Genomic DNA, 19942 nt, shown 5'->3' with positions numbered 1-19942 from the left:
AGAACGACAGAACTACAACTGCAGAATCATATGAGAGGGGAAAAGAAACTTGGGGGCGACTGGAAAACACATTTGAAAATGTGGAAAATTAATTCACTTTGCAGTGAATCACTTCAACAGCTTCAAACACCAACACTGCCAAAAATAACAACAACAAAAAAAAAAAGTGGAAAAGGAAGCTTAGGCACTCCAAACCTAATCCAATGATCCAGTGGAACGTCTGAAAAAAAGGTTCACTCAAACAAGCGAACTGAACATTTCTAAAAACAAACAGCAAGCGATCTAGCCATTGATGAACGATAAGAAGCCAAGACTCGATATTCTATTAAGTGCGCCACTCTCTTTTTTAAAAATCTGCTATAAAACAACCTGTGAACTGAGTTACCTTCGTTAGCACTTGCATTACCTTCTTGAAGGCAGGCAGGGGGTCAATTCCACGCTCTCCTTTTCCCAGGTAGAGAAAATAGCTCTTGGGGAAACCACCATAGTATTTTCAAGGTGTCCCATCTGAGTTCACAGGCAGACCAGGAGTAGGTCTGAATTCCCAACATAAACGCCAAGCATTAGCTTTTACTGAGGTCAGAGTCAAAGGGAGAAGAAAACCACCCCGAACTTGACCTACGAAACAACCTACAGAAGAGAGGTGAAAACACTCACCAGGGCCTCCGCGGCCCTTTGGCTGAACATTGAGTCCGCTGAACCGTCTCAGAAAGGAGATTACTACAAAGAAGATGTGATTGCAACTGCTCTGCCACACGCTTACATGCACCTTCTCTCAACACTAGTAAGGCTAAATTAGAGATAGAGTGATAATTAATAGGATCCTTGGCAGCAGGAGCCAGCTTCTTTAGTAAACCAGTAATTGCTGCCTACTTAAAATGACAGGGGATTGAGCCAGGAAGGAGGGAGGTGCTAAATGATGGGAATCATAAAAGGTAAAACAGACTTTACATCAACAGGTTCCTTGGCTCCCCTTCAACACTACCTTCTTAACTATAGATTCAGTTAATAAGCATAGCAATTACATTCAAAATCCTACACGGGAGGACCAGAGATCAATAGTCCTTCCAAAAATATCGCCACAAATGCAAGGAAACCTCGTGAAAATAGATCTCCCCTCCACGCACTCCACACACTCTCCAACCACAAAAATGGCCTCACTGCCTAACACGATCACGAAAATAATTATCCATTGGTAAAAGGTATCATACTAGGAAAAAATTGTTTCCTGCGTTTTTTTTTTTTTGTTGTTTTTTTTTTTTAATTTGGACATCGTTTGATAACATCCAGTCTTGTTGAGAAGTTTTTATTAGCAGCCATAGACAGAGTTTAGGCCTTCTAATCCGATATTAATTTCCTTGTTTATAGCCTCTCTAGGAAAGAAAAGGTATTTAGCTCAGAAGTTATCTACTGGAATGACTGAAGACTGCCGGCAAGGTAAAGGAGAGTTAGCGCACAGTGTCACTGGTTTAAACCTCCCCAAGGAACAAGAGAGCACATCAACCTGTTAAATGGATTGTCACTCATCTAGGCAATATGCCATCAGAGAAGACCAGTACCTACTATACACATCCCAGCAAGAAGCAAACCAGGGCACCTCTAACATCTCTAGATGCCCAGAGACCTGGAGAGATGAGGACTCAATCTTCTGCCTCAGGGAGATGTTTACAGAGATAAACCAGGACAGCAGGTACATAGTTTCACAATGACTAATGCTGACCAAAACTCTCCATAAAATCAACTCCACGGGTAAAGAAACACCTTCTTTGCTCAGGAAGGCCCTGGCTCTCAGATGGTGCTGCAAGGGATGCCCTGATGGCTTTCTAAAAAAAAAGAAGACATCATTACAAAGCTAAGGGCTTTCCAGCAAGAGGCCTCCCAGGAGTACCTATGGTAACTATCTCATGGTCATCTCCAACATTTCTTGGGGTAGTTAATTAAAGATGCATGTGAGGAAGTAAATCGAGAGCAAAAGCATTGGAAAATCTGATGGCCTGCCTTCTTCTCAGTATGTAAGAGAATCAAGTGCTTTTTTCCTCTTGTTGATCTTTCTCCTCTCCCACTAATATGGAGTAAGAACGTTTTTATGTTCATTCTGTGAATCTCTAGCCCATCACTGATGGAACCCACTAAATATATAGCTCACCAGTAAAGTCACCAACTAGTATTTTTAAAACTCCTTCCTCTCTATTAGATCATTTTATCTTTTTATTGAAAATATTTAACTCAATACTTTGCAATGACTAATGCTCTTAACACCCACATGTCAAGGCAGAAGTTATGTTCATTACACAACATTATGATGTTTCAAGACCTTTGGCATTCAAAGATAAACAGTCCAGAATGGAATAAACTAGCTACAACTTTATGAAGACACACAGGAAAAGCAATTAACCAGTCAAGTTGAGGAGGGAGGGAGAGATAAGGAGAGAAAGAGAAGTGAAAAACATCAAGATGTTAGAAGCTCTATGTTCAGTGGCAGGCCTTAAGGACGGGTATGTAGACAAGACTTCTTGATGTCATCAGCAAGGAAAATCTGAAGATCTGGAATGAGGAATGAGGAACACCTACAACTTCCATACCATATCCTTGTGAATAATTAAGCGTCCACCATCCCGCCTTTTGCTACCTTTCTTGGAGTCCTCACAGCCTCACACCTTTCTTTCTTTAGAAACAGCTTTGAAAACAAAGGACTATCTTTAATAGATAGACCTATTTATCTTGGATACAGACGTCCAACCACACCCAGAGTCTGTCTTTGCTTCATCAGAAACCTAGTCCTCTTGCTATTCCAAAATCAACACGACTTGTCACCCCAGATCACTTCCTACCCTGCCTCCCTCTCTGCACCCCAATATATGCAGTAACACTGCAGTATGGCAGTTAGAGAGGGTGAGCTTTGAAGTCAAACAGTCCTCAGTTTAAGTCTTGCTTCCACCCTTATTTGAATGGCTTCAGGCAAGTGACTGAAATGAAGACGGCCAAGCTTAGTTTGTTCATCTATAAAATGGGATCCTACCTACCTCATATTAGAATTAAATTATAGGAGGCATTTCAAATGTTTCACACAGTGCCTGGTAGATAGGAGGTGTCTTAATATGTTTTTAATTCAACTAGATCTGAATTATTCATTCCTTCTCTTTTAGCATCTTGACTTTTCTAACACAGGAAAAATCTGGGGAAAAAAATGTACACAGGTACCTTCCTGGTCCCAGGACTTAGTTAGACACACACATGCACACATGTGCACACGCATACAAACTAAACAAGCTATTATTTTTATACTACACATAAGTACAGTAGGAAGATGCACAAGGTGGGTGACATATGAAAGGTAAAACTTTAATCCCAGCGAGTTTGTTTCCTCAAAGCATAAGAGATTAAAGAACCACTACAAGACACACACTGTAGTAAGGGCTTCAAAAATGGTAGGTGCTGGTGTTACTATCATTGGTGTTTGGGTTTCTTTGCTGTTGTTAAATTTGGTGATCTGTCTCCTAGGCAACCTGAAACTACTGGACCCACTGAAAACAATTCTTTTCTTCTCTCCTTTCTTAAAAGAATTTTAAGCACTCCCAACAAGTGCTCAGGTAATGTTTGTAACAATAACCATGCTGATCCTTATAATATGCTAATCTGCAATAGGAGAAGTCAAAATCATCACCATCGTCTTCTAGGCCATGAGTAAGATGAGCCCAGTTTCTTCATAAACTGCCTACACCAGAATTTCTATGTCATCAACAGTGGCCCCTGTAATATCTCTGGGCTCTTTTTCCAGGTCCTCACTCTCACACTCCACTTCCTAAAGAATGGTAGAAATATATCAAAATGAAAAGTAACATATCTGAACAATCCCACTCAACTTTAAAAATTTGGAAGTAATGGGCCATTTTTATTGGCAAATAAACATAAAAATTGAAGATGTGGTGCTTAGAAAAGCTTCATTAATGAGGTTTCATGTAGAACCTGCAACAAGGTTGGAGGAAAACAGTGTTTGAAAATGTTTTCCCAAATGGGTGTGTTTTAAGTTCTTCAGAGAAAGAACTGCTAGAGAAAGATTCAAGAAAACAATTTTTAATACAGTCAACCCTCATTGTGCATGGATTCGCTATTTGCAAATTCACCTACTTGCTTAAAGACCAGCACTGAAGTGTTATCTAGTGTTACTCTACATAAGAAGGCTGTGATGTGGCTTACCCAGAAAATACATGTGTTGGATAAGGTTCAATAAAGTGTGAATTACAGCGGTGTTCACCTTGAGTTCAATATTAATGAATCAATAATATAGGTTAAATAAAGTGTCTTTAAGCAGAAACACACATAAAACAACATTATGGATCAATCAGGTGACAAAAATGTAACCAGAGGCTCCTAGGAACCCAACTGTGCCCTTCCTCTAGGAGCAATGGCTCAGTGCTCCCTAAATGAATGGCTTTGTAAAACCTAACTGTCACAGATAACAAGGACAGACTGTATATTTATTTCATCTCTGAGCACCCATAGTAGCAACAACACTCATGGCCACTACTAGCCTAATCAGGTGTTTACATACACCGGGTGTGTTACACATTACCTTCTATCATCTTCACAGCTCTGCTAAGAAGGAATACGACCACTCCCATATTTTAAGGGAGAAAAATAAGCCTCAGAAAAACTTAAGGGCCCACAGCTAATAAGAAAAAAAGTCAAAATAACTTCTTGCACATTTTCCTTAAAGAGCTCAACCGACTTTCCAAGAGCTACTGACCCCTTCTTGCACACCAGAAACACCTCATCATTTTGGTCACTTTTATTCAGCAATTATTTCTTGAGCTCTTGCTATCCTGGATTCTGGAGATGTTCAGTGAACAAATTCCCCATTGTCACTGGGCCTCTTTCAAGTGAGAATTGACAGACAATAAAGTACCTACTTGTAGGCAGAAGATGCTTGATTTCTTAAAATACTCATTATCTGGGGCGCCTGGGTGGCTCAGTCGGTTAAGCGTCCGGCTTCAGCTCAGGTCATAATCTCATGGTTCGTGGGTTAGAGCCCTGTGTCGGGCCCTGTGCTGACAGCTCAGAGGCTGGATCCTTCTTCTGATTCTGTGTGTGTCTCTCTCCCTCTGCCCCTCCCCTGCTCGCGCTCTGTCTCTCTCTCTCAAAAACAAAAACATTTTTAAAAAATAAAATAAAATGAAATACTCATTATCTTTTAAATAAGAGCTTCACAGGTCACGAATGAGTTCATGGCTCTAGAGCTTCAAGTGAAGTGACAGCTGAAGGCTCTCTTCAGCGAATATCTGTTTAAAATACATTTCTTTCAGAGGGTAACTGATGTGACCACCAAGTGGGCTCTTTTCCCGCTCCCAGAAAGAGTACACCCCTAGCCCTTGATGGCTTGATCTGGGTTGCATACCATCCCTCAGTGGCCACTCATTTGCCAAAGACGACAAAGGTATATGCTCAACATTATCCCCTGACTCCACAGTGGGCTCAACAAATACTTACTGAATATCATTTTACCTCAGAGGGCAAGGAACATTGGCCCAAAGATCCTGCCAATCATTCCCAAACCATGACTCTGAGAAAGTAAGAGTAAAGTGTCAGATCTCTTAACATCCACCTATTTAGATGCCCAAGAATTAAATCGACTCTGAAAACTTCCAAAACTGCCTTGTCCATGGCCAATGGTTGGCTCTTCCCCTAGTTATGGGTGTGCTAACTCTCAACTCTACCCTACGCACCTGATTCATCCTGCCCTCCCACAAAAATGCAGAGCTCAGAAGCCCTCAGACTGTGCACATCTGACAATCCTCAGACTTCATTCTCCCCTGTGTTTGTTACTTCTCACAGCACACTGGCTCTACTCAAAAGCATCTCCCTCTATGGACTTTTGCTTCCGTGTGTGCATGTGGCTGTGTGTGTGTGTGTGTGTGTGTGTGTGCGCGCGCGCGCGTTTCAATCACAGGGAAAGAGGAAAACTGTCATTTTCGCTGTTTCTTTATAAGACTCAGGACGGGAATTGTTTAGCCAAGAGTGAAGTTTTGATTAGTCATGGTAATACCAGAGAAAAGATGCAAACACTCTGAAAAACACTGCCTTGAGAATCCAGTATGTACCAGTATGAATGTGTGCATGGATTCTTCCAAAACATGTCTCCCATTAATTGGTAATCAAATTAGTTCCATTCCTCTGCACACAACAGCTGATAGCTGGGGGAAGTGGTCTGGCAGATTCCTGGGAGAAACATGAGTGCTAGTACAGGTCTGAAGACTTGCTGCATATATCCCCAATATCTGTAAATTGACTATATGGCTGGGGGTTTTAAGCTATGGAGAATCCAATAATTTATTTACTTAACAGTGACAACACAATGGTAGAGTCAAAGCCCTTGCCCAGATTAACCACTTCTTTGATTCGTATGTAAACCCCTAAATTCTAATGGCAATGACCAGCAATAGCACATGGGAGCTTGGCAAGCCGAGACAGACATAATGGTGGCACGGCAGGAATGGTAGGGCAATCGGGCACCGACAGAGAGCCGGCATCTACTGCCCCTTTCCTATAGAGAGTCCTCGTTACCTCACTGAATCTTCACAGAGATCTGATGAGGCAGGTGACCTCATTATCCATGTAACCATGTAACACATCAAAGCCGTAACAATGAAGGCAACCACTTATGTTTGCAGTATCAGGTGAATGTTTTTCCTGAGACAGATGGTCACTATTGGGGCTAACCCCCCTTTCTGCTTTCTGGTGACCAGTTTGGCCCTAGGTTTGAGGGGGAAACTTTCTGAGGCTCAAGAAAAGCAAGCTATCTTGTGGTGATCGTTCCACAACGTATACACACAGCAAAAAATCAAGCTGCACACCTTAAATATATATAATTCTTATTTGTCAACTATACCTTAATAAAGGGGAAAAAAACTAAAAGACAGTTAAGCTATCATACTGATGTGGGTACAACATTTAAGTTTTATCACAGGATCTGTTTAACCAGATGGAAACCCACTTGGTTCAATGAAGTGGCTCATACAAATGAGAGGGACTTTAGCAATCAAGTTTTCCAAAAGTTCAGAATGAAGGGTAAAAAGCAAGCATCAATTAAACAGTGTCTCTAAAAATAAATAAATAAATAAATAAATAAATAAATAAATAAATAAATAAATAAAACTTAGGGTCTAGTCTCAAAAATAGCTATACATGGCAACAAGGAGGGAAAAATCTTAAAACAATAAAAGATAACAAAGATTTTGAGGTTCAAGAACACAGGGCATTGTGGCTTACATTGGATAAAGACAACTAGATAGAGGCTGCCAAATTAAATGTGAAAAGATGAAGCAGGCACTCACTAGAGGCAAAGATGAAACATGACAGTTAGGAATGACAGATACCCGTGTCTCAAGCTCAATACAGACCAGCTGCTATACTGTTCAATGTTGTGACACCTCAATTAGTGCATCTTATTATTTATTCTTCCACCTAGCTACAGTCTGTAATTATGATGAAAGGAAACATGTTGATAAAGGCAAAGATTGTTCTGGCCACAAAAGTAACGCCTTACCTATAAACAGAAGGCACCATCTTTGAAAAACGCCCTGCTAGGCGCCCCACGCTTCACCACTACTTGATCTGCATCAACTCTCAAAGATCCTGATGCTGATTGTCCAGTTTACGAATCATTTAGGGCTCCCCCTTCGCTTCTTTGGACCCTCTTCTTTTCCTGCCTACTAAAATGTCATTGCAAGTCAAAACCTTTATTGACGCATGGATGCAAAGGGAACCAAAATGTGGGAACCAGGTATTAAGCAGCAAGAGCCAGGCTTTGGGCCCAGCACTGTACCCACCTATTTCTTTTTAATTCACACAATTACCCTATAGCCTAGATCATATTATCATCCATGAGCCCCATTTAGCCCTCTATTGAAACAGAAGCTACAAGCAAAACTTGCCCAACTATAAAAAAGCTAATAGATCATCATATTGGAATTTAAGTTAAAAATCTGTCTTATTCTGGAAGTTAAACCCAGAACTTCAGACTTTTTAGATGGGTTGGGCTTTTAACCAGTTCACAAAAAGAGGTGAGGGTCTTTTCTCTGGAGAAGATCAGCATGTAGGAAAGAAAAGGAAGACAAGAAAAGAAAAGAAAAGAAAAGAAAAGAAAAGAAAAGAAAAGAAAAGAAAAGAGAGAAAAAAAGAGAAGAGAAGAGAAAAGAAAAGAAAAGAAAAGAAAAGAAAAGAAAAGAAAAGAAAAGAAAAGAAAAGAAAAAAGAAAAGAAAAAGGAAGGAAGGAAGGAAGGAAGGAAGGAAGGAAGGAAGGAAGGAAGGAAGGAAGGAAAAGAAAAATGCTTGGGTCTAAATACATAAGGGTAGGTTGAGTTTCCTGCTAAAGTAAGGAGTCTGGAAATTTTCTATAGGCTCTATTTGTCTGACAACCTTGGCCTTGCCCTTCCCTGTTACGGTCTATACCTCTCCATCAGAGAAGTGAACAGCCAGGTGAGATTCAGAACAAGGGGAACAACTCTACGAAGTCACAACACCCCCACTGTGACAAGACAGAGGCTGGCAGGTCCCAGCCATTCTGTCCCTCTGTTTTGGAAGCTCCTACGCTCTGCAAACTGTCTGGAATTCATTAAGATGGGAAAACAGGCTGAAAGCCGTATTTCAAATTTTATTCAGCAGAAGTTTTGTGAAAAACAATTTGGTCATGTGGGCATGCTCAAAATCATCATCACCCTGTTTCTCAACCATATCTTTTCAGTCAAGTGACTGCAGCACGATTCAAGCTTCACACTCTGAGTCTAGATTACAACCCTCTTTTGAGATGTGGGCCAGGGCTCCTGATGGCAGTAAAGCTGGGTTAACTTCAAGTCACCCAAAGATCACATTTAGAAAACCAAGAATCCTACCTGTTTTCACTAATGTAGACCTGAAAGCTAACTTCCTAGAAGGCAAAGTTTTTGGTTTTTGGTTTTTAATCAGTGAGGAATTACTGTCAAGGATCACCTCTAGCCTGATCATAACAAGCAGCACCTCATTTTTTTACACAATGTATTCTAACCCAGGAAGTATTTCATTCCAAAACAGAAAGAGGGGAATAACTCAATATGGAGACAAAGGATTTATGGTGAAAGCACTGGGGTAGTGTTTCTCAAACATGAGGAAGTATCACCAACTGTGGTGGACTTGCTCAGACAAGTGGGTCCCACCACTGATTTCTGATTCAACAGGTCTGCAGTGGAATCTGAGAATTTGCATTCCTAACAAGCCTGAGGGTCACATTTTGAAAACTGCTGCACTCAGGTGGTAGTGGTGGTGGATGTCTTGCTTTGTGGGGAGGTGGGGTGGTGATTTTGCTCAATAAATGTGGAATAGGAAGCAGTGCGGAAAGGTGGGATTCAGCCAGTGCATAAGCTGGAGGTGGCAGAAGATCCAAACTAAATACATTTACTTAGAAAAGGAATTTATTGGTTAAATACCCAATTAATTGGAGAAGACTCCAAGGAGAGGCCTAACTTCACTCCTACCAGGATCATGGCAATGATAGCTAGCCATCCACCAAAATTGTATGCTCCTTTCTAGCACAGAGGTGTCGCTGTCCAGCTGGGGTCTGTTTTTCCCAGCTCCCACCCCTGTAACCAGAAAAAGACGTGAGTCTGGTCCTTGCCAATAGAATTTGAGCAAAAGCGATGCTTGTCATTTGTGGACCTTAGTTATGCCTTCTCTTCTTTTCCTTTCTACCACCAGACATAAAAGACTCCAGGGCCCTAGGCAACGGGAAAACCAGAAGATGGAAGGAGACTGAGTAGTTGGTTTGCCATGTGGAGGAAAGCTGCCTGTCAAGCTGCCCACTTGAGTGGGGGAGGGGGCAGAGGGAAAGACAGAATCTTTTTTTTTCAACGTTTTATTTATTTTTGAGAGAGAGAGAGCAGGTGCATGAGCAGGGGAAGGGGAGAGAGAGAGAGAGAGGGAGACACAGAATCCAAAGCGGACTCCAGACTCCAGCATCGGCACAGAACCTGATGCGGGGCCTGAACCCATGAACTGTGAGATCATGACCTGAGCCAAAGTCTGGTATTTAACGGACTGAGCCACCCAGGTGCCCCAAGAGAGAGAGAGACTCTTAAGCGAGCTCTACACCCAGTGCAGAGCCCAATGTGGGGCTTGATCCCATGACCCTCGGATCATGACCTGAGCCAAAATCAAGAGCCAGATGCTCCACCGACTGATCCACCCAGGTGTCACAAAGTTAACCTAATTTAAAAACTTGTTTTTTCTCTGTCTACAAGGTATGGTTTCATTCTAAACCTTGACATCTTCCCAAATTCAAGATCAATGAAAATAAAGGGAGAATCTCTTTCTGTTAGCACCCTAGCAAAACCCTGGGATTCATTTTCACTAGTCAACATGTACCTCCCCGAAACCAGTCTCCCTGAAAAAGAAACGTGGCTGGGCCTGTGGCAAATCCTCCACTCTCGGAGCCAGAAAACTGAAGTATGGGCTGAGCACGTGGGAAGGGATTGTTGCAAGAATTTGGAAAGGAGACTAAGGGCAGGCAGAAGAAGTGTCCCCTAGGGGAAGCACGTAAAGAAAGGGAAGTTGGCTGCCAGTGAGAAGTGATTAGAAAGATGTCATGTATATGAACCCAAGTGTGAGAAAGAGGGGTCCACTGGACCAGCAGAAATGACTGACTCCAGTCAGTACCACTGACTCCAAAAACAAACCCCAATTAATTGTCCTTGCCATTCAGCCTCCCACTGTTAAATCGTGCCTGTCGGTGATTATGAGGCTATGACCAAGCAAGAGCCATCAAACCTTCTTGTTCGTTTCTGAATCAACAAAGATTTAAAGCTTCCATACATAATCAGTGTCATTAAAGCTGCGTTCCATTATCCCATCATTTAGCACATACACACACAGCATTTACTTAGATAAAACATTATTAGTGTTTATCTACCCAAAGATGAGTGGACAAATGACTTTGCTAAATGATGCAAGGTATGGTTCCAAAAAGTCTGCACACACCAATCGTCCAATACACAAGCCAGTGCCAATCTCTCAAGTGACTCTCCAGGCATGCTTCCTTGCAGCAAATGGACAAACTATTATTTGGAATGTCACCAGGAATCGCACTAGTTGCTTATATTTTTAGAGGCTGTTTTACTAAGCTACCGCAAGCTCTTCCTTCAAAAATAAATAAAGGGAATTTTCAAGAACGCCTGGCTGGTGTCATCCTCTTCTCTTGAAAGTAAATGACCCTACCTGGCCAATACTATTTTCATGTTTATTCATAGCTATTCTCTGCCAAAAACATTATAAATTAGTTGCAAAGGGTTCTACTGGCCAAGGTGCCAATGTTCTAAATTTAGATGGGGCTGTTATGCAGGCTCAGTAATACAATAAAGCAAAGCTAACCCTGAAATAGTACCTTTCCATCTTTTATTGAAAAACTTCAAATGCTGAAAAATAAAGCAAAACTGTACCCAGTTCTTTTGATGGAGAAGGGATTGTTACAATATCTGTGTGTCTGTTCACAGACTCAATTTTAGAGTACTACCTCCAGCTGCTTGGGACAGATGCATGCAAGACGAACAGCACGGCCATATCTCATTGAGGTCCTCTGGTAGGCTCTGTGAGGACTGTGCTAGGTTCCAAGTTAATCAGGAAAATCATCTTTCCTTTTCTTTCCACCAACGTTCAAATCTCCAGTTAGAAAAATAAAAGGTATGTTCTGAAAAACATACTTCTTGAAACCAGTTAGTACCTAGGAACATTTTATAATAAAGGTACTGAAGTCAACATAGCAGTCCTATCTGTCAGCCCATAATTTCATATATAATGTCAGCCATCAGGATAAATGAATCCTCCCTGCTTCAAACCTTCTTCTCACTGACGCAAGTTAAGCCTCCTAGAGAGAAAACGTGTTCTACAAAAACAAGTTACCCATGCCCAACAGCGGCGACCACCACTTTTCCCATTCTGCCCTTGATCACATAGGAAAACAGACAAATGCATGTGAATGATTCAGCAAGTTATCCCACCATGGGGAAGGGGTGGGGGTGGAGAGGGTGAAGGCTACACATGCCTTCCTGAAGTTGCTCAACAACCCACAATTTTCTTATAGAAGAACAGGATTCTACCAGTTACTCCACAGACTTGTAAGTCGTTGCATTTGGATTTAAAATATTTGTTCTCACATGACCCAGGAGTTTTCCTTTTAAAAGTCACCACTCCATGGGTACTTGAATCAAAGAACGCAGCTACTGGAATTCAAAAGCTTTGAAGATTTTCATTTTAAGTTGCTGAATTAAAAACACACGCTATTGCCTGTAGATGTCAATATTGACCAAAGCTGCGAGGTGCTGTGTGGGAGGAGAGGCTTCTTCAACGGGACAGAGAGAGACAGAGCATGAACGACAGAGAGGGAGACACAGAATCGGAAACAGGCTCCAGGCTCCGAGCCATCAGCCAGAGCCCGACGGGCTCGAAGGACCGCGAGATCGTGACCTGGCTGAAGTCGGACGCTTAACCGACTGGCCACCCGAAGGCTTCTTGCACCTCAGTGTGGACAGGAAGCATGATCTAGGGGTCGAAACATAGGACTGCTAGTCAGGAATTCCAGAAGAGTTGGTTGTGGTACGCGTGTGTATTTTCTTAAATGAATCTTAAGCTCTGCGTTTTTCTCCAAGAGCCCTTGGACTTGTCCTATATACCAAATATTACTTCAAAACCCAGCCAGAAACTATTCCTATGTGAAAGCATGGTCAAACATGAATAATCTCAATGTGACAACAGTGAGAAGAGCAAGGGGACGACTCAAGTAAGACGATCCCGGAGGAAAAAAAAGGATAATAAAAAGAACAAGACCCATCTCCACTTTCAGTCTGAGGGTAGGTTTATAAAGACAACCATAAATCTCTGACTCACTCAACATTAGGAAAACACTTAAAACCAAGTTATAAACAGTTGCAGGGAAGATTAACGTCTGTATTTTTCTCCACTATTCAATTTATGACCTTAAACCCGTCGAATGCATCTCCCTGAGCACCTATAAGGTAAAGGCTAATGTTAGATGCTTTACAAGCGATACTTTTTATCTTCACAGCAGCCTTATAAGGTAGTTATTGCCCCATTTTACAAAAGAAGGAACTGAGATTCAAAGAAGTTGGGCAACTGGTCCAAAGTCATACAGCTGGGGAGGGGAAGCACCAAGATTTGCACACTTATTTCAGGCATTCAAGCCTTGCCTCAAAATCACCTCCTCCATGAGGTGATTCCTGATATCAGACCCATTCTAAAAAGCCCCTGTGTTTCCTAATCACACTATATCAATTACTCCCTCTTCAGCAACAAAAATTATATTGTGCATTTATTTGGCACATCATTAATTGTGTTCGCATCTCCAACATGGATGCACCATGGTAGTGGGAACCTTGCCTATCTGGTTCTACCTTTGATCCCCTCTGGCCAGCACAGAGCCTGACACACCAGAGGCGCTTAATAAATAACTGCTGTGAGAAGAGAGAGAAAGGAGGGAGGGAAGGGAGAAAGGAAAAAAAACACAAATAAATCCAGGTCCTTCTGACCCAAAGCTCTACTGCCCCTGCTAAAAGTGACCGAGGGATGTTTTCGATGCACCTTGGGGAGGATACCAGGGCCCTCATGATTCTGAGGTACCATTTACTTACTTCCCTACGGGTTTTTCTCTCACCTTTACTCCACTCCTCCCCCTGGCTCAACTTCCAACTCAGGTGGAAAACAGCCAATGGGTTACCATCTGCAACACACTCTGGGCAGTGCCCAGGGCTTGAGAACCCTGGGAATTTAGGCACTTGAAGACAAAAACCTCACGGTTCTGAATCTCAAGACAGATGTCTCGTGTGGACACCACAAAGGCGTACTCTATTCTCTGTGGCATGCATAGAGGGCCACAGGAGGCAATGATGTAGCAAAGAATTAAGGGAGCCACATTTAAGGAGCAACCTAGAGAAACGAGGAGCCCGGGCCTCTCCCCAAATCCTGAGGAACAGAGAGCGCAGGCAGGGGGGAAGGAACTGGAAAAGAGACCCAGACCTGCTTACACGGCTCCCTGCCCTCAGCCTCCATCTGCCTCCATCAAGACTCAGACTGCATGACTCCCTCTTGCCCTACCTCGAGTACACAATGTTCACTTGCCTCACAAAAACCTCCGTATAAACTGCAAACTTGACTTTACAATATCAAAAGCCTGTAGTAACAGCATTTAATATCTTTGACCCACCTTCTTGATTATTTTCTCCAAATTATGTGTATTTGGAGGGCAGTCAAACATATTTTTACAATTTACTTTGATGAGATGGACATAACAGCAAAGTACATTTTATACTTAAAACACGCAAACACACATACATACACACACACACACACACACACACACACAAAACAAGTGAAATTCTTGCTTATTGTCCTTGAAAAATGACAAAAAAAAAATAGCCGAGTGGGTTTTTTTTCCCCATTATTTATCCTAATACTGCCAGTTCTGAAACAAAGCAGTTGGAGGGAGAAATTTAGTAACTTTGATTTGTCCCAAGATACATTTTTTTACACTGAGGTCCTATTCCTGACAGTAAGCACATGTGACCTGTTCTAAAAAAAGGATATTTTCCACTTCTTGCACAACTGGAGCAGATATAAACATCAGCCTGTGCAAACTGCACCGCAGAACTCAAAGGGAATTAAACACACACACACACACACACACACACACACACACACACACACACACACGCTTAAATAAATTCTATAAATAGGACTCAGGAAAATCTCCAATAACACACAGAACCAACACTTAGAATCCACTTTAATCAAATTTTCCATCTAATCATACCACAAAACTAATTTGCATAAGAAGAGTTGAACATCTGCCAGCATGAGGCACCTCGATCTTGCCTCTTTTGCTTCGGAGATTGCCTCTTAGTTATTGTTACGAGGAAGGAAAAAATTACCGTGGTAAAGTAGAAAAGAAGGAGTTTTATTACTGATGTGTGCTAGGCACTCTGTAAAGCACTTTTACAGATTCTATTTCCAGTTCAAAACTTCTACCAATAGGGGTGCCTCAGTCAGTTAAGCATCCGACTTTGGCTCAGGTCCTGATCTCATGGTTCGTGAGTTCAAGACCTCTTCGGGCTCTGCACTGACAGCTCAGGGCCTGGAGACTGCTTCGGGTTCTGTGTCTCCCTCTCTCTCTGCCCCTCCTCTGCTCACACCTCTCAAGAATAAATAAACATTAAATTTTTTTTTTAAAAATTAAAACTTCTACCAATAGTATGTTGGCCCCATTTTACAGGTAAGGAAATTGAGGCTCCTCGAAGCTAAGTGTCTCAAGCACACACGTCACAGTTAAGTGACAGAGCCATGGGCACAGCACTTCAGGACGGCCCCCTCTGAACCTGTTCACGCGCATCCGGTCTCTGCCAGCACCAGGAGCTCCCAGACCGTGAGGAAGGTCTGAGAGTCTGCTTAAACATTTAAAAGGCAACCAAAACCCCCAGAAGTCTATTTTAGGATATGTCCTCCAGGGTGTCTAACATCTTATTTAATGTTATAGAGAAATATGCTTGAGTATTGCTTGAACTTCCAGGCCAAACTCATAGAGCCCTGCTCGTTCACATAACTGGCCTCCTATTTCCCGTCCTCTAGGAAATGGCCACTGTTGATGCTCACCTTCCCACGAGGTCACACTCTGTCTTGCATGGTTAGCTGGATCCATGTGTTCTTTCCTTCACCCACTGAGACTTTTTTTTTAAGTTAAGTTTATTTATTTGGAGAGAGAGAACAAGCCAAGGAAGGGCAGAGAGAGAGGGAGACAGAGGATCCGACGCAGGCCTGGTGCTGACAGCAGTGAGCCGGATGCAGGGCTCAAACTCATGAACTGTGAGATCATCACCTGAGCTGAAGCCAGACGCGTAACGGATGGAGCCCCCCAGGTGCTCCACCCACTGAGAGTTCTGGAGAAGATGCAGAATGATGTTCCTCTCCATTTCTGCTGTCGTGCACAGTGCCTTTTACACGGCGGTACAGGCTAGTGGACAAGAGCCTGGGGCTAGAACCAGATGGCCTCAGGTTAAACCTGGGCCCATCTACTTGTTATGCCTCGGTTTCTTCCTCTGGAAAATAAAAATAATAAAAGCACAGACACCCAGGGTGGATGTGAAAACTAACTGAATTAACACAAGTAAAATATTCAGACTCGGTCCTGGCAGGTAGTGAGCACTGCATTAAGAATTACCAGTTTTAAAAATATAATTAAGATCATTAATGTTGTTATTTATCATTATCATCTCTCGCAGGTGTGCAAATATTAAGTCCACACACATAAAAACACGTAGAATAGGCACTGACACGTGATGCATGCTCAATAGATGTTAGCTACGTTTACTGGTATTAATTTACACAAGCAATTTGCACAGGGCTCAACAGACACATGTTGAATATGAAGTTTTCTGTAGGTACTGATGCCACAATTGCTTTTTTTTTTTTTAACCGGCATAAATTTTTATGGGTTGGATCAAAAATATAAAATATAAAAAAAAAAAAAATCTAAACATTAGGTGGCAGTAGTATTCATTAAGAGATCGGTTGTTGTTCACGAACAACCCTGGCCTTAAGGTAGAAAGCCAAGGACAACCACATGCAAATGCTTCATGGAATGTCAGGACTCACTGTTAAGTAATAAAGAAATAACACCAAGAACACCACTTGCTAACATTTTACTGAACCCTTGCTATGGGCCGGGCACCAGGCTAATACTCTTCCACAGTCAACATGACAGCGAATGTTCTTCAGACCCTTAGGACGCAGACCGCCATTTGCCAGATGAGGAAACTAAAGTTAGTTAGACCCAGCCTGCCTAAGGTCTCAGCTAGCTGGGGACAGTGATGCTAGAATAATGCTGGCAATTCCCTGCAGACTGGACTGGCAGAAAAATCAAGAAAACTCTCAGAAACCAGTAAAAGATTGACAGCTGTGTTTTGCCAAGAATGGATTATCATTTCATAAAAGAAAGGGTAGTTTTACTACGAAGACAGGAGAGAAACTCTCAGAATAAATCCAAGAAATGGCAGTGGCCTTATCCCGAAACACGTGTACGTGCACGTGTGACACAACAGTTGTTGTCTTTCTCATTCACCACAAACCTGTGAAAACTTCACACATGTCTCCAGGAATCAGCTTTCGGAAACCACCGCTGTATCCTGTCCTGCCATAATAAACCCAAGACTTGCCCTCATTCCCATTTCTGATTTGCAGGAAGTTAAACAACAGTTATCTGAAACATAACTAAAATTCTGACAGAAGAAACTGGAACTAGATTAGGCCGAGTCTGAAGTCTGTCCAGGAAAAGGGCATTAGCAAGTACAAAGCCACAGAATTGTGCACCCAGTCAATCGAATAAGAGGACCATAAACCTGACAGAGGCTAACATGTTTTAAAATGCTGTTTTCAGGGGCGCCTGGGTGGCTCAGTCAGTTAAGCGTCCGACTTCAGCTCAGGTCACGATCTCGTGGTCCGTGAGTTCGAGCCCCGCGTCGGGCTCTGGGCTGATGGCTCGGAGCCTGGAGCCTGCTTCCGATTCTGTGTCTCCCTCTCTCTCTGCCCCTCCCCCGTTCATGCTCTGTCTCTCTCTGTCTCAAAAATAAATAAACTTAAAAAAAAATTTTTTTTAAATAAAAGAAAATGCTGTTTTCAGGTCCCAAAGACCTAGAGAGAGTGCCTACACTGATAGGAGCTCATTTAACAGCTCCACATTTGTTTCCCTGATGTGACTGCATCAGCGTGTGAATTCTGGGTTCACCCTTGAAATTCGGCACATTTCCCCTGCCGCCCACCATTCAGAGCTCATTCCCAGGAGAACACACAGAGGCTTCAAAAATCTTGCTGGGGGAACCACACTGCAAACAATTCTTCATTAGAACCTTTCCTCGTCGTGTGTCTTCCTCCACTGCAGATTTGCCAGTGACTATGACCAAAAGGAGGGTCACGTGATCTAATTCCAGCAGCCTCACACTCCTAAAGGCCAGGAGGTCTCGGTTAGGAATGAAAACGTGTCTTTCCTCATGAAACACCTGCACATCCGAGCTCAGCCCAAATGAAGAATATATAATCTCCACTTTGGAGAGACCCTGATGGATACCTACTTTAAAAGGCCGCCAGGTTGAAGGCAAAATCAGAACCAAGCACCCGTCCTGGGTGGACTCCTAAGGGAGAAAGCAACACCTGTTCAAACAACAAATCATTCCCGTGCCAGGCAATGTTCAAGGCCAATTGTTCTAAGCAGGCGTGACTGTACCCTTCAGGGACATTTGGCAGTGTCTAGAGACGTTTCTGGATGTCACAATTGGGAGTAGGGCGCTAGTGGCCTCTAGTAGACGGAGGCCAGGGGTGCTGGTCAACATCCTGCAATGGCCGGGACGGTGCCCACAACAAAGGGTAATCCAGCATGAAATGTCAATTGCACTGAGGTTGAGAAACTCTGCTCTAGACTCTAGGGACACAACAGTAAACAAGGAACAGACAGAAATCTCTGCTCCCTTGAAGCTGGCAGTCTAGCGTGGAGGAACCTATTATAAACATAGTAGAAATGAGAGTCGGTTATAATAGAAGTACAATGGAAAAAATAGTACAGGGCAAGGAAGATGAGAGTCTGGAGGGATAGTGACTCTACCTAGTGAGGTCAAGGTAGGCCTGCTAGGAATATTAAAAGACCTGAAGTTGGTGAGGTGGTGAGCCCTGTGGCTCTCTGGGCAAAGGATGGTCCAGGCAGAGGCGCCAGCCAAATACAACATACAAAGGCCTTACGGTGGAGGAGCCCGGAGTGTTCCGGGACAGCAAGGAAGCTGACAGGGAACTTGACCATACAGGCTGCCTTTTGCCATTTAAAGGATCTCGAGTGTTACTGAAACTAGGAGCCACTGGAGAGTTTTAAGCAGAGAACGACATGATGTGGCACGTTTTAAGCCACAGTTTCTCAGGCTCAGTGGTGACAGTTTAGGGCCAGATAATTCTCTGTTGCTACCTTGTCCATTACAGAAAGTTTAGCAGCATCTCAGGACTCTATGTACTAAAGACCAGTACCAACACCCTTCCATTCTGACAACCAAAAATCTCTCCAGACATTGTCAAATGACCCCTGGGGAGGGCAGCGATATCTATCCTGCCTGAGAACCAATTTTAACAGGAACATTGTGGCTGTCACATAGAAAATCCACCGGAAGGGGTAACAGTAGAAAGCAAGAGGCTACCGCAATAACCCTGGCACGGGCTGGTGAGGACTTGGACCAAAGTGGTAGCAGGGGACCTGCCGAGAGGTGGGCAGATTCTGAACATATTTTCAACTCCAAGAAACGATCTAGGGAATATAACTGAGAGACGAAATGGCTACAGCAGTCTTGACCTTTCAAATTCTACTTTTTCCAACCAAGACTTACAAGAAGGGAGATACCCTGGCAAAGACTTCAGACAAAAAGCCATGAGGAGGCCCCCAACAACATGTAGCCCTTTTAAAGTCACACAACAGATGCCGATGACAATAAGTTAGACAACTGTGGAAAACAGTATAGGGAAATTTTGCCAACCCCATATATTTATTCACAGATTTTATTTAACTGGTTTATTTCAAAGAGCATGTGTCTGCTCCACAGACAAGTTTTACAACAACTTTTTTAATTTAGCATTCCTCTCCATACCGGTTCTGTCCCGCACCTGTTTCTAGCTTCAACGTGTGAAGCCATTGCTTCCCACGTAGCCACATTTTTCCTTACACATGCTAGCTAGCTACCGAGGACGCTCACCCTTGCAAGTAATTTTTTGCCGACTCTGAAAAAGAACAGGCCCAAATCCTTCAACATGAGTTTCATGGCACTCATTTGGGTTTTTCCAGATGGTATTTTCCTCACTCTCTCAAACTCATTTAATGCTATGTATCAGC

General features: G+C 42.8%; 2 protein-coding genes and 1 long non-coding RNA gene across 10 annotated transcripts in view; 1 reads left to right on the top strand and 2 right to left on the bottom strand.

Annotated features, from left to right (window-relative positions):
* LOC123383549 overlaps positions 1–19942 on the top strand; it is a 202087-nt gene that overhangs the window by 118164 nt on the left and 63981 nt on the right. The gene's annotated exons all lie outside the window — the stretch shown is intronic.
* The window catches only part of LOC123383548 (transport and Golgi organization protein 1 homolog), a 355976-nt gene that overhangs the window by 301260 nt on the left and 34774 nt on the right, over positions 1–19942 (bottom strand). The gene's annotated exons all lie outside the window — the stretch shown is intronic.
* LOC109497044 (transport and Golgi organization protein 1 homolog) overlaps positions 1–19942 on the bottom strand; it is a 259754-nt gene that overhangs the window by 237818 nt on the left and 1994 nt on the right. The window contains exon 1 of one of the 5 annotated variants that reach the window (XM_045051391.1): positions 658–5056. The exons of 3 other annotated variants lie outside the window; for them this stretch is intronic. In XM_045051391.1, coding sequence (XP_044907326.1) covers positions 658–687 — 30 coding nt within the window. In that variant the 5' untranslated portion in view covers positions 688–5056. Of the gene's footprint in view, positions 1–657; positions 5057–19942 lie in introns of those variants that run through there. One more of the 5 variants, XM_045051396.1, reaches the window with a different exon arrangement.

This window comes from Felis catus (genome assembly GCF_018350175.1).
Source record: "Felis catus isolate Fca126 chromosome A2 unlocalized genomic scaffold, F.catus_Fca126_mat1.0 chrA2_random_Un_scaffold_37, whole genome shotgun sequence".
Classification (NCBI taxonomy): Eukaryota; Metazoa; Chordata; class Mammalia; order Carnivora; family Felidae; genus Felis; species Felis catus.
The sequence above is the reverse complement of the archived record's forward strand: the minus strand, read 5'-3'. Positions and strand labels throughout refer to the sequence as shown.